The 23806-nt window shown below is 39.1% G+C and overlaps 1 protein-coding gene across 6 annotated transcripts in view; it reads right to left on the bottom strand.

The window, feature by feature from the left end:
- Window positions 1-21996, bottom strand: part of LOC119905641 (kazrin-like) — a 193883-nt gene extending 171887 nt beyond the window's left edge. The window contains exon 1 of one of the 6 annotated variants that reach the window (XM_038722868.1): window positions 21619-21996. In XM_038722868.1, coding sequence (XP_038578796.1) covers window positions 21619-21694 — 76 coding nt within the window. In that variant the 5' untranslated portion in view covers window positions 21695-21996. Of the gene's footprint in view, window positions 1-14876; window positions 15219-21618 lie in introns of those variants that run through there. The other 5 variants (XM_038722865.1, XM_038722862.1, XM_038722861.1 and 2 more) reach the window with 5 other exon arrangements.
- Between the last annotated feature and the right edge of the window lie 1810 nt (window positions 21997-23806).

The raw sequence follows: 23806 nt of genomic DNA, 5'->3' as shown, positions 1-23806 counted from the left end.
CTTTGAAAGGTCAACACAACTATTTCCGAGGCCATCCACGTTGGAATTGTTGGATAAATGAAAGGGTTGGAGAAAAGGCAATTTCCATATTTTTGTGCCTTTTTAGCATAAGTATCTTTTGTATTTTTCATGAGCTGCTACACTAACCTCTAATGTCTCATTAGCCAGCTTCCCCGCATTTAAACTTTGCCAAAACCTCAAATGTAAAGCTTTGTCAGTTAAAAAGGGAGACAGAGGTGCAGTGATCAAGGATTGACCTTCTGTCCAGAGGTCATCGGATACAGACTCTGAGCCGTTAAATCTCTCGTGTTCTGCTGAAATCGTGCACTGCCACATTTCTGCCAAATAAAGAAATCCAACCTGCAAAATCCATATAGAGAAGGGATGATTTTAGGCCAAGAATCTGGATAGGGTCTTTTCAGGATGCAAATATAAAGCCTCTTTCACACACAAAAGCCCACGCAAAAAAGAGAGAGAGACAGAGAGAGAGCATAGATTAATGTGTTACATAACCAAAAACATTCTTTCACCCTGGCTGACATTTCCAAGCAAACAAGCTTTGACTAGGAAATTTGACAAGTCGGCACTGAAGGCGGCAGAGATAAGAAGGGAAAGAGGGGGCTGAAGAGGAAGACTGTGTCCCCTCGAGGTGAGAGTTGAGTAGACGTCAGATGTTTAAATACGTGAGTGGGCTGGTTGTCGCCCGAGTTCACAGACACTCTGACCAGTTCACCTCTCTAAACACTGTTTTAACATACAAGTAGCAAGGTGGTGAGTGAGCAAGAGTCTGTTCCTACACATTTTTCAGAGTAAATTTAATTGTGGTTGATTTAAAGGCTCCCACAATTAATTTCCCTTCCTGCTAATTTCAGCATGTTTTTGACTGAAATGGAAACCACACAGATGCACATTTTCTTCTCCCAGCCGCTTTCTCTTAGTGCCCTCCACTGGCCTATTAATGAACATGCAGCACTTGTGAGTCCAAACCTGTGTGATCTTGATCATTTTCTTGTTCATATCCTGAGAACACAAACACTGAACAGGTCATAGTTTTGCGAGCCAGCACAGCTTTGAATGGGAAATCATTTGATGCCAAAGACGGTAGGAGAAATGTCAGGATGTACATTTAGATGTGCTATGTGGGGCAAGCAGATAGGATCGGTAGAGCAATACTGGTGTTCGCTTTGGGCAATTTTTAAAGAGCTCGTTCAGCTGTCTGGACTCAAAATGACCAAAAGCATGTAAGACACTTTGGGGGAAATACAATAGTATAGTTTTTTTTTGTTTTTTTTTTATCAAAGTAAGGCTTGGAGGTTTTAAAAATGTGACCACTTTTTGGTACAACTGTAAAATCTAATGAGATCCAAATAAATTATAAAAATGCCAAAAGTTCACTTCACTTCTAAAATGTGAATATTTGCTGGTATGACCGTATATTTAATATGTTCGGGTCTTAATTTTCGTTGAGCAAAACAAGCATTTTGGAAACGTCACATTGGACCACATTTTTCACTATTTTCAGACATTTTATAGACGTTGAGTCATGAAACTAAATGTTGTAATTGAAGCTCTTACTCTCTTAATTCAGTCCAGGTCAACACAACTGCAAACTACAACCTGAATAAACATATAGTTAAATGAATACCTCTCTGACCGTATCAATAAAAAATTAAAACATTATTATCTTTGTAAATGTAGAAATTATGGCTGATTGCATTATAGGTGTACCTAATAAAGTGGTAATAAATGTATGCCATTAATCACAGACACAAGTATACATACAATAATCTATTAATTCACTGCTGTGAAATCAAAAGGCTTCATGTAGTCTGAATGCTGAAAACAATTTAAAACCCTGGAGAAATTGCGTATGTAGTGCAAACATCATTTATTAAATTAATTAAACTCCAGAGCCACTGATCATAAAACTACACTATGCAGTGACATAGATATAGATATTTTTCTGCAGTACAATGGGTCAAACACCCACACACACATACTGTAACCTTTATATTCAACATCAAATATTAATTGTCCAGTTGCCAATACTGCGATCATTAAGCCTTTGAAACAACAGGGCACAACCACAAATGGTGTGGAAGCATCACACATCATTTCCCAGACAATCTATTAACCAGTTTAACAAAGCACACAATCAATACTTTTTCTAAAAAGGTGTTTCCTTCAAGTGCATCAACAAAAATCGATTCAGGACAATAATCAAACGCACATAAAAACACTTCATCAAAGACACCGCTCTCATCCTACAAGCTGCACTTTTTTCAACAATGGACCAAACTTGTACAATGATTCATTATAGATTATATGTGTTGTGTGGTGGATTCAAATTCGAGATTACACTATATAATTCATCAATACTAATAAAAGCTGGTGCTTTGGTTAAGGTTAGATCTTATAATAACCATTGGCCACATTAAACACACCATTCAAAATGTGTTGCTTTCAATCACATATTCTGTGTTACTAAAGTAACCCACTATATCACTGTGACAGACAGGGTAGTGCAGTGACATTGCTGCTGAGGATAACGATGCACAATACACCAAACTACAGGGATTGTCAATCTGTGTCTTCATCTGCAAACTGAAATAGATTTCACCTACGGCTTGCCTTCAGCAAATCTGAAAGCTGATGAAAGAGAGGCAGAGGTGCGGAGGAGGGAACAAAAAATATAGATAGAATTGCACAAGGTAGGTTACAATGGATGTAAAGAATATAAAATTGTCATTCCAGCTCGGCTCTTGCACTTTTCCTGTCTCCTTTCTATCGCTCTCTCACCAGCACAGGCAAATCTCAAAGTGCCTTACATGTCTTGTATACAGCAGGAAGAGCAACAACAAATGATGAGGCGAGGCTCTTTATCTGTTCAAAAGGGAGAACTCTGGGTGCCAGTGTAAATAAGATCACTACCGGTGAAAAACATTTTGAAAGAAAGTATGCAGCAAACCTTACAGGATAGGGTGCAGTAGTCAGGCTAAAGTCGAGATAAAAGGGGCTTATTTCATGGGAATTGTTCGGAGCACACATGGAGTCTTGGAGAAATGTTGAGAAATATAGAGAATGAAAGGGCAAAATCCACTTCTGAGGTTTCTGATGTCAGACTTACACTTGCTGCTATGAACTGAGCTGTACAACGTCATGCTCACCCAAGTTGTTCATTTTGGTGAAGTATCAAAAACCTTCACTTAACAATGCACAGAACATGTACGCAGTATGTGAAATAGTGTGCAATCGTAGTCATAACCAGAGGTGGAAAGAGTACAAAAATATTCTACTTAAGCAAAAGTACAATTACTTTGTTAAACTTTTACTTAAGTACAAGTAAAGTTACTGGTATAAAAATACACTCAAGTAAAAGTAAAAAGTTACTTTTTTAACCTCCTAAAATAACTTATTTATATTGATTCAATATCTTATACTTCTTATAGGCAACTTATTTAATTAACTCTTTTGCGATTTGATAAGGGAACAAATGCATTCAATTTTAGTTTGTTTGACAGATGCTTTGCCAAATCAATGGCGAAAAACAATAACATTTCATGTTATAATGAGAAGTTTGAGATTGTGGTGGTCATTTTAATGGGAAATCATAAGTGTTAGTATAATAAATAACTAGTTACCAGCAAGTTGCTAATGTCAACTAACACTGTCATGCACCGATGGCTATTTAGAGAAAAGTATCTTACCAAACTATGAAAACTTGTTTTTAACCACCAATGGAATGGTACAAGTAGGCTATTATTTAACTTACTTCTGCATCAGGGGTCCTCAACTACATTTGTTCAAGGGCACAAAGCAGACACTGTGGGGGCCGGACTTTCAAAAATAATTGCCATATTACTGTTTAATATTTTCAACTTTCGCAAAATGAACGTTTTTATTATTTTATATCAATGTGAACAGTCTCCTTAAAAACATGGTAGGCCTAAATCCATAATGATTAATCTACATATGCTACTACATAGGCCTACTTCACTAGAAAATGCTCTCAGACCGCAGCCAAGGAGTTCACTGAGGGGTGATGGTTAAAATCTGTAATTGCAAATGTAACTCTGATTGGCATGATATATTAATCAACAGGTTTTGACGCTATTTGAAAATGACAGTTGTCTTGTTGTGTGGACTCATTTTTGACGAATGAGAGAAGTCAGCGCTAATCTCACTTACAAACAGATTTGCATTTCCTGTGACAACTTGTGTTTCGCCAGTTAAATGCTTTTAATGTGAATCTGCAGCAGCAGGAAATGTTCAGTTTGCATTAGCAGTAACTTAATAGAGTATTTTTTTTCACAGCTTACACTGCATGATAAAAGTGGTCGCGAGTTAGGGTTGCAATTTTTTTTACTCATTAACGGATGTGATTGAAAATACTTTATAAACTACTAAGTACAAGTACACAAAAAAAACTACTGAATTACAGTTGACAACTTGATTACAACTTGAGTAATTGTAATTTGTTACTTTCCACCTCTGGTTATAACCTCACTAACTCCAAACTGCTCTAACTAAATCTATTTTGAAATAAGGGACATTTTTCTCTCTGTTACACAGCCGAGATTGAAACTGAGAGTGACATTATCATATTATCATATTATCATATATTTCTTATTCTAATGTATTCTTTAGAGTAGGGTTCTGGCACTGCTTCACCTTCTTGCAGGATGGATCAGGAACAATCAAAGCGCCAACCAATATCTGAAGTAACAACTTCAACAAGAAACCATGATTCTCATGATAAAGTTGCTCTTAATACCACAGGTATTGCTGGAGCTTTGATACTTTCTGTATTCCCTCACAGTCTTAACTCAGTAGTGGTGATTAATAGGCAAGGTGATGAATACAGTATATTTGGTATCGGACCTCAATTCCAACCAAAATGTGTCTGTCAATCACTGTAAGCACCAAAAATTGAGAGTGAATGCTTGGTCAGATTCTTAATGTGTCTTCTTTGATCAGATATTTCCCCATTTAAATCTTAATTTTGGCATTTTAGGTAAGGTGTTTTATAACTGATTTGTGTTAAGCGCCATATGCAATGCATTTGAGGGTTTTGGATTAGTCTGTTAATTAGTAAAAAGGGTTTTGGAGAAAAATATGTTTATATTCCACAATGTAGGGTATCGGGAAAAGTGGTGTTAATGCTGAAACTCTGCTCTTGTATGAACCAGTATTGAAATCTTTACACTATATTATATATCTCAAGATGATATTATTACAATTTATAGTTAAATTTCTCCTGTGACTGATTATTAATTAGTTAGATCGAAACAGGCCCTCTTTCTCTATTTAGTCCTTTGAGACATTATTGTGAAGAAAGAAAAAGTTAAATCCCTCAGCAGTCATCAGTCAGTTCACTTCACATGCCAATAGCTAGTGTGAAATTGCATCTTTAATTATCAGTGCATGGGTCGCTTTTGATTTTTCATACAGTATTTCAATTTGAAGATAAAAATTTTTTTCTCAGTAATAAAAAGAAACTGAATAGTTTTATTTGGCCTAAAATCACATTTTCCAGACGGGTCTGCATAAAAGTCTCCAATAGCCACATAACAGGAGACAGTCCCAGCCAGGGAATACTCCTTTTGTGTTCATATTAGTGAAACTAATTCCTTTGGTGCTTAACTGGAAGCCTGGCATGTGGTGTAGTATGTGCACAGTTAAGCACAGTTTTAAATGATGCACTTCTTTAACATCTGGCAAATGGGACAGATGGGATATAAGAGCTGTAAAGACAAAACTAATGGATTCAAGCATGTGTGATATCATAAATGGCATCGTTAACATCATAATAAGTTATTTTAGGCTATGGTAAACTCCTGTTAAGCTTGTGAGTAGCGGTTGAAGATATGCTTGTGAATATGTAGAGGTTTGTTGATTTGTTTGTTTAAAACACATATTAAAATTATATTTTCATGCAGAAAATGTTTTTCAATAATAACATTTGACAGGAAAAATAAGATGAGACGTTTTAAACAGATGGTGAACTACAACACAGACCATGACTCTGAAGCTGCTGCTGAAGAGTGACTGAAGAAATGAGGGCAGGAAACAACCACCGTGTCGACGCAGTGACGGGAAGAGCTCCAACTGACTGTGGTATTCTGAAATCAGAGACGTCGGTCCTGATCTAAGTGGAGGAGTTTATAAACACCAGACAATTTCATGTCATAGATTTTAACTAAGGGACTGCAGCATCCAAAAGCATTTTGAGAGAGTAAATGAACGGTAGGGCTGTACAACACTGCCCTCTAATGATAACAATAAAACACTACAGTACTGGCCTATTGCTAATCTCAATGCCTGTAAACCAAAGTAGTCTCATGTTGTTTACAGCACTCCCATAATTACACTAATGTATTGCACTACATTAGTGTATTACACTAAATAAATGCAAATCAGTTACATCACTGAGGTGAGAAACACTCACAGGCTATACGTCATTAAAAAATGAAAAGTAGCACAACGATCTTTAAAGTTCTCCAAGTTTAAGTCTGTCTGTAAGTGCAGAAATATGACCTTGATAGAGATGTTCTCATGAGGTAATCTCCATTGCTTTGCAAGGATATTTTCAGCATTTTATATCCATCTTAAGTGGTGTTATAACTGCTCGGCACCTGATGTTTGCTCAGATGATGTTTGAAGTGTTTTCAGAGGTTCTCTGGGGGTTTCGAGTCTTGAGGCTGGTGGAAGATGTGAAGGCGGCCATCAAAAGGAACCAAATTCACTGAAAACTAGGCATAAAATATGTTGTCCTGAAAATTAATGAAAAAGTACAACATATTTTAGCAGTCACACACACACATGCAGTGAAGTAAGAATGACCTCATACACGATTCAAGTCATAACATCAAGAAAAAAAAAACACAGAACATTTCCTGGTTTCAGTGTGAGCATTATTTACATCCTTCCATGAACGCATTAAAAACTTGGCGCGGAACAGAATTTAACATTCATAAATATTATGCATGTTTATTACAAGCGTGTACACAAATGCATATGATGCCACCCGCCTTCGCACCTGCAAGATTTACATGCTGATGATACATACGTGATGATTTACATAGGAGATAAAGAGGCCGAGATGGTGCAGGAACACACATCATTCGTTCGGTGGAGCCGAACCCCGAGGGTTCTGTAGCTGCGAAGCAGCGAGCAGAACTCTCATCTCTGCAGAGCTCATTAAACTCCACTAATCGTATCTGTTACTGCTGTAATGGGCGGAATAAAAGGGAGAGACGCAGAAATGTGATGTGGTTTCCTGGAGGTGGTTAGATGTGCACTTAAAAATGGTTTGTGTATATGTGTGTGTGTGTGTGGGGGGGGGGGGGGGGTATGTGTTTGCCCATGATAGAGAAATCTGGCGCTGGCTCACCATATCTGCCTATTTCTCCCTCCAGCAGAGAATGCATCCCCCTCAATTTATCCCTTCTGTTTCTGCTGAGCTTTACACGACCGCTTCTCTCTGCCCTCATTCTTGTTTTTCTGCTGCAGTTGTAACAACATCCTGAATTGCTGAATGGCTTACAGACCAGCTTGTGCTCTATTCCAGCAAGAGCATTAGAATAATAAAAACAGTATCGGATGTCTGGGCACAAAGGGGCCGCAGCTGTAACATAATTGGACAAATGTTGTTTGTGCATTAACTTTTTCTTCTAATGGCGTGGCCTCATAAACACTGTCCGCTCATAAACAGATTCATGGCTCGTAAGTTAAAAGGCCTCACATCTAATGCTGTGTAGTCTCTGGATGATTTTGGTCACAGCCAACACAAGGCTCTGCACAAACAGGAAGAAATCAACACATAAAACCCACTGCCAAAGTCTAGATGGTATTAAATTGTTATGTCAACTCAAAGCTGTCTGGATTTCATGCCTTGAGAACATCATCATGGAGTCTTTTCATAGATGCTGGGTGGTCTGAGAGTTCTGTTTGCAGCGCATCACTGAACTAAGAGAACTGTCTTTGAAAATACTGTCAACATTTGGATCTAGGCCAAGTATCTAGAGGTTGATGAATCTTTGCCGGTGTTTGGTATAAAAACAGACTTTTATTTGTTTATTGAATCTGCCCAACTATGATGATTAAAACGTGGATCCCAAGGTAAACACCTCCGACTGAATCTCAGTTCTGAGAACATCTCACATCCACGAGGCAGGATTTTGTGAATGTGGCGCTCTTATTTTCTCTGCAACGCTGTGTGAATTTTAAAAGACAAAAAATGCTCTCGCTGTGAAATGATTCCAAAGGCTCCCTAACAGGATTATGCACTTTCTCTGAACTCACAGATGAAGACTTAATGGCTAATGTTGACTGCATTAGCAAAACATTATGGCAAACATTATGGCAAACAGAAACAGGCCTTAATATTTTTATGTTTTTAGATAAAACTGACAAACAACCCCTTCCTACATGCAACCGCTACTAATGTAAGCGTTTTTAGTGGTGAGGGTCTTGGTCAGTGAAATTGATGCTGTGAATATGAAGCATGGCGTCTGTAATGTGAGCAGACATGTCTGCAGTTGAGTAGTCTGTGTGTGTGGTGGGGGTGGTGGGGTGGGGGGGGGGCATGAATCACACTTGACAAGACCATTTCCTCTCACTGTCATCCCAGCCGATTCGGCTGTCAGGGGATGGAAGCTGCTGCCAAAACATAAACAAGAGGCATTACATGTATGATCGCAGTCCGCTGTCAGGGTTTAATGTTTAAGTTAAAACTGAATGTTGCGTTTCATCAGGGAACTTCCATTTAATGAAACGGCCTCTGTGGATCTGTGCCTAATTAAATGACATTTAAATGGTTTCAGAGCACTAACAACGCAAGGAAATGCAAATTAAATAGCAGTGTTTTATTACTATTTCTTGCATAGTTAGCTACAAAGACATGATCAAGAAGAACAAGTGCACAGATGATCTAGTGATGACCAAAGCATTTTTCAACGTTAAAGGGTTGGTTCACCCAAATAACAAAAAAATATATAATTTTTTTTTTTCCTGTAGTGGTCATGCACAGAGTTCTGGTTTTATTTGCCCAGGTTTTGAGTTACCTATCTCTAATTTCTGCCCTCACCTCAATACAAAGGAAGTAAAGGAAGAAATGACTTTAAATGCTGTGTTAGTGGAGCTCTCAGCAATGAAAATTATATTTCCATTATATGTAAACATACAACATTGTTTACATTATATATAAACACACGACAAAGGCGTTTTCTATAAGGATCTCTAACATTGTTTATACATGGACACTTCTTTGCAACAATTAGTTAGTCAGTTTACAGAAAATTAATGAAAAATGCCAAAAGTTGGTTCTGGTACAACTTCCTCAGTAACAACAAACAAATTCTTCACTAAGTCTTTATAATAAACTCAATGGTTATGGGTTTTAGACTGGTGGTTGGACAAAAATAAGCAATTTGAAGACATCAGCTTGGACCCTAGGAAATTATGATGGGACATTTTTCATTTCTCATATTCTATAAATGAAACAATGACTCTGTTAATCAAGAAACAAATGGGCAGATGCAACTTTGCAGCTGATGTACACCGATCTCAAAAAGACATAAACTTAAATCGTCTTATGTCATCGTCCATGCCAGCGTGTGGGTTGGGCTCCAGCAGAGACCAATTTGTCGGTAGAAAATCACCGAAAAACTGTTTCACAGCTAGGTGAGTGGATTTGTCAGAGTGACACGGACATTGCTTCTGGAAAGACATGCTGCAGGTGAATTTAAAGTAATTTTTCAATGCTGTGTTCACCCTCAGTGAAATTCTATTCATCTCTATTGTATTGGGATGGCGGGACAAATTTAAGAGACTGACATCTCAAAACCTGGACAAATTACACCAAAGGCAAGTGCATTATAACAAGTGAAGAAAAATGGTTTTAGAATTTGGGTAAAATGATTCTTTAATGAGCCGTCAACATTTTGAGAAATGTGCTTTGGTTTTTGTAGAGCTTAAACAAATAAGACGTGTTAATTGTGAAGCTTTAGAGGTGCTGATAGGCGGATTTTATAACCTTTGGGCAGAGCCACACTAGCTGTTTCCCCATGTTTCCACTCTTTATGCTAGCGGCCTGCTAGCTGTAGCTTTGTACTTACGTACAGGCGTGAGAGGTGGTGTTGATCTTCTCACCTAATTCTCCAAAAGAAAGCAAACAAGTGAATTTCCCAAAATGTTGAACTATTATTTTATGGTCTTTTTTAATTCTTCATAATATTTAATATCAAAATAATTAATTTTCACATCTCCATTATAGGAGTTCCAAACATGTTGTTAAGTTTGGCTTCTTTTGAATATTCTTTGTCACAGAACTTGCAGTTGAGTCAACACTTACTACTTAACTGTTCAGACCTGACCGATCCTTGGGGTCAGCTCAGTCTAACAGCTCTGTGTGGTTTTGCAGCCCGCTGTGCTGCGCCATCCTAACACCTCAGCTAGAGTGAGATTACTCCCTTAGGCAGCGGGGCCTCGGATAATTACAGTGGAAGGTGAGATTTTAAGCCTCCACACACATCCGGAGAATGAAACATACCCCCCTAACCTTGGTTATATGATAGAGTATATCATTTTTATTATGTCTTTGTCCAGTAACCTACTGATAAAAAATATTCAATTAGCCCTGATTGAGTATTCAGCTTTTAATTAATGTTTATTATTTAATGAGAGCATAATTTCTCCATCCATAAAGCTGTTCTCATTAATCGATGAGAGAGCAGCAACACATCTGAGAAAATAAGAACTGCTTGTAGTCATTATACTCAGCATCTTCATTCTTTCATTAGCCTCTTTTGTACTCTCTGTGAGGCACTGCGTTACTATTTACTAGTTGCTCACATGCAATAAAAGCAATCAGAGGGGTTTCTTCTCTTATGTTAATAAGGTTACTTGTGCTGACATCTACTGTATGGAGTTGGATAGCTCCTTTCTCTCCCGTTGTTTTCATCAAGCTAAAGTAAGTGTGGGAAATTTCTAGGTGACATTGAGGACCAAATAAAAAAGAGAGAGAGACAACTTCCCGCACTTCCAAATATTGTATGTTATGCTTGTTTAATGCACAGCAGGAGGCAAATCATTTCAGCCACTTGCCTTCATCTGGCTTTCATCATTAATTTTCCAACACACTGATATAAGCCAAGGGTTGCAGTGTGGTTGTTTCTTTATCTACTGCAGCCAATTAAATATTTTAGCATAATGTTTGAGTTGAGGCATTTCAATTTGTGACTGAAGTTTAATGCTGTTTTTTTAAGAGAGACATTACAAAGGCGGAGCCCTCTGTTTTCAGCGTTGGTACCATAAGGGTGTGAGGGACAGCTATTATTATCCGTTAGGTGACGGTGTCCAAACCAAGACAAACAAAAGGCTGGATTACAGACTCAAAACACTGTGCTCTGCAAATCGGTTAGCTCTTGGAAATTTCATAAAATTCATTGTTTTATAGCTGAAATCTTTTATACACACCAAAAACATCTGAGAAGGAAAGTAGTGTAATGTATAAGTCTGCTAGCTGTGGTTATATGTTCTGTTACTGGTTATCATCTAAATTTATTTGGTTGGATATTTAAGTGAACTACAAAAGTACTCAACTCCTGTTCTCAAAGTCACAGCAGGCGCTATTGCTTTACTTCAAATGTGCAACACTTCTTCTATAATCCTGTATGTGTTTGGGATTAAAGTCTAAGCTTTTATCACTCATCAGCGATCTCTCGTCTCACAGAGGAAAGCTTGGCGGAGATGGATTGTCTAGATTGGAGAGCACAGACACCTGAAGTGAGGATTTAGAAGCAGGAAAGTGAAGGATTAGAGCATAGGATTGACATGATTGGCAGGAGAAAAAAAAAATCGCACGCAGCTGCTGACGCATCAGCCACCTGCCGCTGCAGATAAAAAAACAACATGGGAAAGAAAACACGTGTCATCTGAATACCGCAGAATACGGAACACGCTGTGAAACAATCACAGCTGCAAAGACAATCAACTTTCAGTGATTAGTGAGGATTACAGTTGCCTTGCAGATGAGCCAGAAGAGAAATTATTTGTCCAAAAACATGCCATGACTCCCCTTGATCCCTCAAATAGAGTTAAACAGACACTTTCACAAATAAAAATCTGAATCCCATAATTCTATTGTAAGCGCAATGGGAAAATCTGACGTGACACAGACTTCACCCTTGAACATTCAGGAAAAACTGCCAGTCTACATCAACTGTGTAACTTCTATTTTTTTACCTTAGAATCAGAAGTATAGATTGTATTTGCTTAATTATAGTACATCTGTCCCCAAAGGAGGGGCGATTTGAGAGAACAAGAAGCTGTAAAACTGGACAAGAAATCCTTTTAAGGGGTAGACATTTGGCCATTACAGGAACACAAGAGGTCTAATTATTACAATTAACATCTGCATTGCATGTTATTAGCTCTACACCTGTGTGTGTGTGTGTGTGTGTGTGTGTGTGTGTGTGTGTGTTTCCAGCTGTAACAAATCAAAATGTCTCCCATGAAAAGACCCACAGGTACTTTTTAGCCATATTTGCCATAAGAAAGAAGTAAAACAAAAAGCAGAAAATGAGGTACATATCGTAAAACAAAACAGCTGGGATCCCGCCATGTTGTATGGGTCACAGTCCATGGCTGAGGAGGAGAGGGGTAGTGGTTGAGCCTGGCTATTGGCTAACGTCCAGCCCTGTCAGCTTGAGGCTGGCCTGTTGTGGTGCTGCTATGCATCACTGCTAGCTGATATGATAATCACAGAACCACCGGAGAGCCGGCTGGTAGTTTCTACACCAGTTGCCCACTTATGCTGACAAAAGTCGAATCACTACGGTGCACTGAGTTTCAGTGTGGACTGTTTATGTTGGATTCTGTTGGTGGCGCCTGTGCAGTTACAGGCGGGGAGTGTGTGGCAATGTGAGTGCCGCTTCTATCAGCAGCAAACTGTAACTAGGGTGTATTGCAGCAATAACATATTCAGTCAGTCGCTTGAAGAACAGAATAATTTGAAATGTGCAATTAAGAAAAAGCCAAAATTTTAAATGATCCTCAGAAAAACTGGACAAAAGGATGACTTGCCTGCAATCACTGCTTAAATTACATTTATATTATAAAATAATCCATAATCTTTTAGAGAACAGATTGGCTTTCACATGGCTCCTTTTAACAGATATCAGTGATCAAATACACTGATATCTGTTAAGAGGAGCTGAGTAATCTCATTTAAAGTAGCCCGTTGGGTTTATAATAATATTACTTAATACTTATTAATTTATTTCTTAAGAAGATGTAGACCTGCTTAATATCATAAGTCCTTACAATAGTATAGTATATTAATACAATAAAATAAAATAAGGTGCTTGCCTTAAATATCCATAGTCTACCCTTAGACATACAGGTGCATTTCAGAAAATTAGAATATCGTGAAGAAGTTATTGTTTTCCCGTAATTTAAGTTAAAAAGTAACACTTACGTATATTCTAGATTCATTACATCTAAAGTGAAATATTTGGGGCCTTTTTTTGGTTAATTAATGCACTCAGGGCTCCTTTTGCACAAATTACTGCATCAATGCAGAGTGGCATGGAGGCACTCAGTCTGTGGCACTGCTGAGGTGTAATAGAGGCCTGGGTTGCTTTGATTGCGGCCTTCAGCTCGTCTGTATTGTTGGGTTTGGTGTCTATCATTTTCCTCTTGATAATACCCCAACGATTCTCAAATGGGTTCAGGTCAGGTGAGTTGGCTGGTGGTTTACTCCAGCGTCAGTACACTCCTTTGTGAAGCTCCCCCAAGTTCTCAAATCGGCTTTGCTTGACAATCCTCTCAAGGCTGCGGTCATCCCTGTTGCTTGTGTACCTTTTCCTACCACATTTTAACCTTCCAGTCAACTTTCCATGAACATGCTTTGATTTAGCACTCTGCAAACAGCCAGTCCTTTCAGCAGTAATGTTCTGTGGCTTACCCTCTCCGTGGAGGGTGTCAGTGTGTGTCTTCTGGACAACTGTCAAGTCAGAAGTCTTCCCCATGATTGTGGTTGTGTGTATTTAACCAGACTGAGAGATTAAAGGCTCTTCTCAGGTCAACATTTCTGTGTTATATATTCTTTATTCTAATAAAGAGATGGATTTTTGATCTCCATGAGCGGTAAGCTGTAATCATCAAGATTAAAACAAAAAAAGAATTTTCCAATATATATTTAATGAAGCTAAAATATAAAAGTTAAAGTTTCACTTTTTGAATTAAATTATCTAGAAGTGCTTCATCATGAAATAGTAGGAAATGGGAAGTGTTTCACCTTTTTCCAGCAATTTAAACTTGTGGAAAGTCTGCTTCCAAGCACATAGACAATGTCAAACATACACACAGACTCCAGCTGCTCTGCTGTCCCCTTCATCTCTGCAGTGTCGGATATAATACGTGATGTTTCCATCGACCACAGAATAAGCACATAGAGGGATGCACACAGGGGAGACCCACAAATCCTGTATGAAAGTTATGCGGTTTGCCAACAAAAGCATAAATATCTGACCTCTAGAGCAAAAATACAGGGCTGCAATTTATATAGGCCTATATGGGCAAAGCTTCACTCATATGCACCTGTATGCGTCAATACAGGATTCAATCAGAAAATGAGGGGAACCTCAAAGGCTCTAAACACACAATCCCTTATAGTTTGTGTCAATCATAAGAACATGTTCTCCAGCTAAATTCATCAGTCTGCCACCTCTATTTGGGCTGAATATCATTAACTGGCACTCATTCAATTAACAATTAGCAGTTACTTACTTAAAGTATTGCACTGTTAATTAAACCAACCAATAAACATTAAGATTAGTGTAAACAGATGGAAGTAGAGCAACCTGTCTTACCTTGAGAAGCTGTTTGTTCTTTGCTATCTTCTGTCACCTAACATAACTATAATACACTCCAGGCCGTTGAGCACATCTGTTGTAAGATTAACTGCTATAAACACTCCTCTTGGTCAAATTAGTTCATTCTGTCAGCCACATATCCCAAAAAGGACAATGGGCGCTCACTAACTGAACTTGTTGTAGCTGGAGTGGATGTAACTTATTTGATTTCTGCTGCTAGCATGGCTAACGCTAGCTAGCGTCCAAGTGGAGGTAATTTTTCTCTCTGCTTGTGTTATTGTTGTAGTTGCCTGTGTCTTCACTTGCTGCTTTTGAGTTTGAGCTTGTTTGGCGTTAACACAACCGATACTGACGCATTAACAAGCCATTTGCACACGTTTAGGAGAGGGGTTTTGGTTAGCCCACCGTCTGAAATGTGTCGGGTGTTAATGTGTGTGCGTAACAGCGTCGCCTTGTGGCGGCGGCTGTAAAAGGAGGATGTTTGAAGCTTCCATGGGCTCCTCCTGAACAGTGGACATTTTAGGATCTGAAGCAAGCTTGAATTAAATATAATATTTTTTTTTAAATCATGGCCTTTATTTGATGTAGGCCTATTTGACAAATATATGATTTGATTGAAAACAGTGTTAAATAACTTAACTAACCAATAAAGCTGATTCTGATCAATAGCCTACTACTGCAATTTACCTAAAAATCAGCAATAAATATACATAGTCTACCCTTAGACATACAGGTGCATTTCATAAAATTAGAATATCATGAGGAAAAGTAAACCTTACGTATATTCTAGATTCATTACATATAAAGTGAAATATTTCAGGCGTGTTTTTTTTTGTTTTAATCTTGATGATTACGGCTTACAGCTCATGGAAATCAAAAATCCATGTCTCAAAATATTAAGAATAATGAAGGTAAAATGTTCCTCTAATAAACATTACACATTTATCAATCCTCCCAAATTCAAACAGCTTCAAAATAAGATGTATTCATTGGTTTGCTGCTAAAAATTAATGGACACATCAAAATCGATGGAAGCCTATTGAGTGGAGCAGCAAGCAGAGAAAAGTAAAAACAAATTTTGCATGAATTGGGACAGCTGTGTGAAGTTCCAGACCACAGATACCATCTACTGTAATGTCCCTGAAGGTATGTTATGGTTTTGACACAGCACAGAATATCCACACATTATGCAGTACCACATCTATCAAACATGTTATCTTTTGATGACTTTCATTGCACTGTAGGTGAAATCAGTAGGCTGAAGTGTTTTTAAAGTGGCTCTCCGGTCCTAAAGCTCATGTAAATACACCTGAGAAAAATGACACAGAAAAACAGCACAACAATTTTGAACACACATAATCTGTATTGAGAATGAGCCCTGCATGTGACAGAATGTGCTAACACAGAGTTTATATTGAAAAGGTGGTTCGGTAGAAGGTAGACGAGAGGACTAGTAGGATGAGGCGGAGGAGATGCGGAGACATAGCCTGCTGACCCTTTAATTCTGTTTTCAATCAGGCTCCTCTGGCAGCATGCTCATTCATCTGAAGGTTAATGGAAGTTGGAGATGTCCTATTCTAAGCACAGGCACAGGTTGGAGGGTGTGCATTGTAAATTTTTCAGAGTGTGCCAGGTGTCCCATGGTCCACTGCTTAAACTCAAATGACTGCCTTGGCAGCAGTTTTCCTCTGTGAGGAGTTTTGAATAATAAACTTGGAAGGTGTATGCTATAAAAATGAGCACCCATCAACTACACACATACATTTCTCGGGGGAACAGAGTGGCAAGAACTATATTTCACATGTGATTCTGATGCCCTGCTGGAATTTAGCTTCGCAGATGGCAATAGTTTCTAACTCATGTGAGGAAGAGAAGGTCCACTGGTGCAGACGGATGATCTGCATTCATCTGTGACTGACCTGTCAATAACAGGTCTAGACATTAAGTACATCAGGGCATGTTACATAATTATAATCTCTTTTCTCATGAAACAGACCTCTGGTTTTGTTATTTAGTCATGACGGGGATCCAACATTTACTGTTAATCCTGATTTTTCCAAGTCAGAGATCCACTAAATTGCCTCCTGAATCTGCATTATAGACGCAATAATATTGTCTCTGTTATGCTGCAATAAGACAAAGTACTGCAGCGAAGCTACTGTGAAAACACCATTTCCTAACTAACTTAATGTATGTTGGTGAGCATTATGCTCTTTGCAGACTGTGCACTTTGATTTTAAAACACTTTTCATAGAGATGAAATATTAACAAATAATACTATCGTTCTATGGAAATGAGTAAGTATAAAATATTTCTCGATAATATCCAAACCTCAATACAGTACTGTTCAAGGTCAAATAAGTAGGGTACTACAGGATAAATTTGTTTGCTGCTAATAGGGTGAGTGATAATCACCACAACATACAGGGCCACTACAGTCTGTGTATCCCTTAAATTCTACAACCTAATCCTTCCCATAGAACTGAAAACTAAAAACACCATATTACCCCAACATACCAAAAACTACCAGCTAAGTGAAGTAACCCTAAACGAATGCAGCAATGTGTACGCCAAAGTACTGCACAGTGTGTATTTTCCCCTATCTGACTGAGATTGAGATTGTGTGAGATAATTTGAAACCTGGCTGAGTGATAATGTATCTCCCGTGGCTTAATTTCTTCAATTAAGTTACATTTAATGCACATCGAAACGAGAGCAGATGGAGTGTGAATAGTATCAATGCACAGATCTTGTAGAGTCACAGTTAGTGTGGCATTTTCACCAATCAACAGTTTCCCTTATGAGCAAACTGAATAACATTTTTAAACTCTTGAAAAACAGCCCATATCTGTGACTCACCATGTGAAAAAAAATTATATGTTACCATGTCCACACAACGACTGTACCGGCAAACCTCTTGCAACGTGACTCCTTCTACATGATTAGCAACACCAGGAGCATGAAGCTAATCTCTTACTGCAGGAAAGCCCAACGGGTAAGGAGGTGTGAGGAATCTGTGAGTGCGTTGGAACCATAGCACAAGTGGAAGAAGGAGAGGAATTAATCACTTCAAAGAGGACCAAAATATGTTCTACACCTGCAGTGGTCACGTATTAAAACTTCAAATCACGTTCCCCTCTCCTGAGCAGGGATTTACCAACGGTTTATTGAGGTATTAGGGGTATATTCAAGGGTAAAGTGATAGGTAAGAAAGGAAACCGTCTCCAACTTTGCTAATCTGAAAATATGTACGCTCCTCCAGTGTTTATGTTGTCTCTGAAAGTCATAAACTCGTTGGGGTTTTATAGGAAATACAGCCATGATTAAAGTGGCATTAAGTTATTGTCTACCTCTATCAGTGACAATCAATTCATCATAATTTCAGAGTTATATCCGGAATTTGGCCCAAGAGATAAAAGCAGACAGAAAACAGGAAGCTTTCGCTCAAATTGAGTAACAGCCAGGAGGCGAGTTTTGAGTGCTAATAAGTCTCAGGGTTGTGGTGAAGTAATACTATTGATCCGCAATCCTTTTGACAGCCTATAGGTATGTTTCAAATAGTTTAAGTCATAAATTCTTGTATACGTTGGCTTTTAAAACCATGTCGGGAATTGTCTTTGATCCTCAAGAGGAACAAGATATTTTTATTTCCATTACAGGAGCAAAAAATGTGGAGCTGTAAGTGATAGCACAATTATGCACATTGGATGATTGGTAAAAACAATGCTCTCCCGTGAACGAACTAGCCTTGCAAACTCATAGACATAAGAAATTAGCTTTCCCTGAATACTTTGACTATTTCAAAGCCAGGGAACTAAGTTGTCACGCTCCCCCCTGACAAACGGGAATCAGGGATTTTTGACAACGCATCACAACACTGAACACAGAACAAATCACACCTCGAGTGGGGAGCGAGAGAATTGTAGCAGGATTATGCACCTGGCACTGCCACGTGAATGTGATTCATGAGAAGATTTTTATTTTTTTTTGTCAGTGTTTATTCTGCCAGGATACCACCAGAAGGTTGTTAATATTCAAGTCTTGGGGCATGTGCAACACTCATGTAATGGATTTTCTCTCTGCAATTCAAGCAGGCCTTTGCATATAGCTGAGGGACGTCTGATCCAATGATGGGTGACAGCCAAAGATAACAAAAAAATCCCTCTATAATTACTGTTCAGATATTGCCAGCTAGCGCTACTGTGGATTAGTCTTCCAGCAGCTGTGTAACACTATGTAAGGTTGTTACTAAAAATAGAAATAAAAAAACACCCATCTCTTATTCACACAAATTGCAGCTTGCTCACTTTCTTGCCCCATCCCCTCCCCTCCCTCCTCTTTTTCTTCCAGCTCCTCTTCCCTTCCTTCTCCTGCACATCCGAAATCGCAGACATGCAGCACAAGCTTCAAAGAGCATAGATAACTTGGGGAGTGCAAGACTGACTGTATTCACCGCAACACATGCAATGATAATGTCATTTTCACAACCGGAGAGTGGCATTTACCTGTAGGTTTAATTCACCCAGTGCTCTCTGTGACTGATGATGAGTAGATGAGTAGGCACTGGAGGGGAGTCACTCTGAATGAGCTCCACAGCTTGACTTCAAAATGCCTTTAAGTTTAGTTTGAACAGGGGAAAGCAACAGAGAAGCAGAATAATAACACCCCTTGGGCACATGTAAAATAAATGTGCAACAAGGAGTGAATATTCAGTGTGAGTGTACTTCAGTCCAAAAACAAATTGCACAAAGAAGCTTGACGTGCCTCCAAACGTTTAAACAGTGATGTGTTTTCTGTTGATTTTCCCCGGTGTTACACTGCGTGCTGCGCTCTCCAATCTGCCTGGATGTAAAGTGAGGAAGCATTTCAAATCATTCAAGTCAGGAAACCCATCCAATCGAAGTTGTTCTGATTACAACTGAAGACTCCAACAAACAAACTAACAAACTGCAACCCTAAACCCACAAGCAGAACTAATCACAGAGAAGCAGTTCTAGGAAAGAAACAATCCAAAAAAAGTTTATCTTGTACAACACGTCACTTAACGAATGCCGAGGAAGGCCAGGGAAAGGTCTTCTACTCTATCGCTTTCCTCTGCAAAACAGCAGCCTAAAAGCAAACCATTATTTATTGATGAATGAGAAAATAAAATCAGCCATTGTGCAGCTCAAGTCAACACAAAAAATGCTCACGGTCCCGCCTCATGTGGCAACTAAAAGAAGAAAAAATAACATTTCTGTACCAGAGTGGACCAAGCAGATACAAGCATGTAGCACATAAATCTGCAGCAAACCTGTGAGAAAAAAACACAAGTCACTAAGCTTTGCATCAGGTCAGCCGTTTCCAAAAGGTGCCATTTTCTGTTTTAGGAATTATGCGACACCTTGTAACAGAAGACCCGAGGCAGATTTTGTCACACTGTGATGTTTGATCCTGTGAAGAAAAGCCACAGGGCCTCAAAGCTCAAGCACACAATTCACCACACCGACACAAGTCACATTATACAAATAATGCATACATGCACCCACAGAAGCAGAGTTTGAATAGGGGCTGTGGGTGTCTGGCACCCATACTGCGGAGAATCCCTTCAAATATTGATTAAAAACGAATTCCCATAAAGTACATAAGCATAATTATGAGCAAACATCATCTATTTTTCATTTTGCCAATTCACTCAGCAGGCTCACACATATTTGCAAAGATGAACGCTACAAAAATTAATTTGTAGGGCTGGTGCAGCATTTAATGCAGAAGCACTTGTTTAACTTGAGAGTTAAATGTGAATTAGTCAATTAAAATACGCTAATTCTCGCAGCGTATGTAATTTTGTCTACCAGGTGGACAAACAATATGCACTCCTATATAATCAACAAACATCCAACATTAAAAACTTCATCAAGACATTTATTGCAGTGTACTGACCACTATTTAGTGGTATTAGATAAGAATATATTTGAGTCCGCTGGACTGTTTTTTTTTTTTTTCTCCCCCTTTTTAGACCAGTGGCACGTTTGGTCAGCCAGAGATCAAAGGTTTGTAATCATATGCATGAAAGCTGGGCTCCACTCTCCCACACCCACTTGCACACACATAACTACGCACAAGAGACACATTGCACACATATTCACACCTACCATCTCTCTCCTACATGAAAGGAGCATCACAGTCCATCAGCATTAACACATTGCTATGTCAACCTGGATGACACTAGAAATGATTCAGTTACGGATGTTTACCTCACTCTGTGCCACCATGTATTATGTGATTTTTCTAAGCGAAAATATAAAACCTGTGCATTTGAGAAAGCCAGGCAGCATGAATTAGTATGAAATTTCAATTGTGTCTTTTGCACAGTGAGAACGGAGATAAGAGAAATGGAGAGAACTGAAATCTTTCAGAATCACATCTGAATCTGCTGAAATACCAAAAAGTGGTATAAAGAAAATGTATTTTCTACCTGTTTTGGATAAAACTGGGACACACAACTGTTGCCTCACTAAACACTTTAATTTTGCTCACCATTATTGCTTGACTTACAATGTGTCATTATCAGAACAGTCTACTTTAAAGACTCTCTGTGATGGCTGCTCTGAATCTGGGTTTAGCATCAAATGCAAAAAGAACAGTGGGAGCACTCATTAATGAAACTCTACATGCAGTCAAGTTAAACTTAATCGGTTCAAGCAAGGTAAATAAAACTTTCATATTTTGCAGACTTTAGGTGGCTGTTAACACTCACTGGCTTGCATGAGCTGGCCCTGACGCCCAAACACCTGGGAGAAAGGGCTGCGGCTGCAGGTGAGCGTCTCCTCCATGGCTGAACTCCTTCGGGAGGGGAAAGGTCCTTTGTCTTCAGAAATAGAAAAGTGCACTGAGGATCAGCCTCCGGGGTATAGGGAAGGTCAGCTGTTGCACTGGAGCAATCCGCTCCTCTTGCTCTATAAACTGTCTGCTAATTTACCTTTGGAGCCACCTCACGACCTCCCCTATGCCTTTCCCATGGCTGTCGTTTGCTTTTTGCAGCTGCCTCCCTGCTGACTGCAGATCAGTCTTGTGTCCCGTTGCCTCAGATGCTGTTAAGAGTTGTTGCTGCTCCTGAGCTGATGGGAGATCTGTGCTGGGTTGCTCTCCGCCTGCTCATTAGTGCACCAGTGTGGCGCTGCTTCAGAAAGAGAGCACAGCAAACACAGCATGAACAAAGCAAGAGAGCGAGAGGGAGAGGGAGAGAGGGAGCGATGAGAAGGAGAAGCCTGCTGCAGAGAGAAGACAGACTCTCTCCCCTGACAGAAGTGAGAATAGAGATGACTGTGTGTGCATGTGTGCAAGTGCGTGTATAGCCAGTTCTAACATAGTACTGTGGCTGCTGCTGCTTGTAGTTTCAGGATAGGGTTTCCTTTTTCTCTTTAATTCCCTCTTTTTAATCCAATCTCCCGCCTCTATGATAGAGTTGACAAGCATATATGTTGGGAAAGGGACCAGATACACAAGCAGATGAGACTGAAAAAATCTGTCCTACACAGAAGACTCTAAAACAAATTTGGGAAGTTCTCAGACTGCTGTTGAATATGCTCTGCTCTCAATGTGGCCTAGAAGCGGCAACGGCATCCATATTAGATGGGAGCTTGGTAAACCCAGAACATAGAGAGTAAAACTGAAATATATTGACGAAATCATTCATGAATTTGTTGAGCAGTTGCAGAGAAAGGTAGACTAGGTTTGGTGGACAAGATGTTCAATATAGATAATTCAATATAGCACCTTTCACAGAACAAAGTCACAAAGTGCTTTAGAAGAGTAAGAAAAGAAAAATAGTTGAGAAACAACAATAAAATAAAAGCCGCATCATAAAAACAGTCGGTCAGTAAAACATGATAACAGACCTCAGACAAAGGTGACATGAATGCATGAATGATCATACAACTTCAACCTGCCAGCATGCACCACTGTGGACTAGATTTTGATTTGCTGTACACCTCCACCGTTACTTTTTCTTCTCTTCTCTGTGAACTACTGTTTGTCTTGTCAATGCCTGGCTCCAAACCAAATTTCCCTCACTCCACATCCCTACTTCAGTATTATCTTCCAAATATAGACAGAGAAGACTGATCCTGCATCTCTCTTATCGCTCACTCACACACACAGTCAGGTGTGCAGGTCTTATGCAGCACTTTGCTTGCGCATGCAGGAAAAACAGCACATTTGCGAGTCCCTCTCAAAGCAAAACACGGATTCTGAACGCAAAACTCAACCACAGACACGAAAATCTGTTTCAAACTAAAGGGGCCAGTGGATCATTAAAAATGGATCCACATCCTTTATTAATGACCTCATTACCATGTCTGTTCTGCTCCTGCAGCATGCAGAGAGGGAAGAAGAGACTTGTACAAAAGTACTTTATGCCAGTATCCTGTTTGCGTTATTGCTTCCACACAGTGCTGCACGGAGGGGGTGGGTTACCTTTAAAATGCCAGAGACGGCTTCATCTTTCCTTTGAACTCAGTCTCACATAACTTATCAGAGGCAGCACATTGACTGTATTAAGAGATCTGCAAGCCTACAATGACCAAATGTTTGAATATTACTTAACAAGATAACTTTTATTGAGAGTAAGAATCTGGCCAAAACTGTTCTGACTGCACCAAAAAAACAAAACAAAGAAGAAACATACAAGAGAAGAATAATGTGAGAAGAACGCTAACATTCAGTTAAGTGAAGAGTTTATTCAACGTAGTGACATCCTGAAGATTTTACCCTAAAAAATAAGCACGTCAGCCAGAACAAGCAGTGCCAGAGGTGGTGTGACTCAGCTCTCTCACATGTCTTCACCCTGAAACACTGTGTTCCTTGCACACTGTTCACCTGCACATTCAAACTTAATCGTCACCTCCAGATAACACACTGAATCATTCAAACTTTGCTTGTCTTTT

Source organism: Micropterus salmoides, unplaced genomic scaffold (assembly GCF_014851395.1).
Source record: "Micropterus salmoides isolate LMB-PRFRI ecotype aquatic unplaced genomic scaffold, ASM1485139v1 Ms_hic_scaffold_16, whole genome shotgun sequence".
Classification (NCBI taxonomy): domain Eukaryota; kingdom Metazoa; phylum Chordata; class Actinopteri; order Centrarchiformes; family Centrarchidae; genus Micropterus; species Micropterus salmoides.
This window is presented reverse-complemented; position numbering and strand designations above follow the sequence as displayed.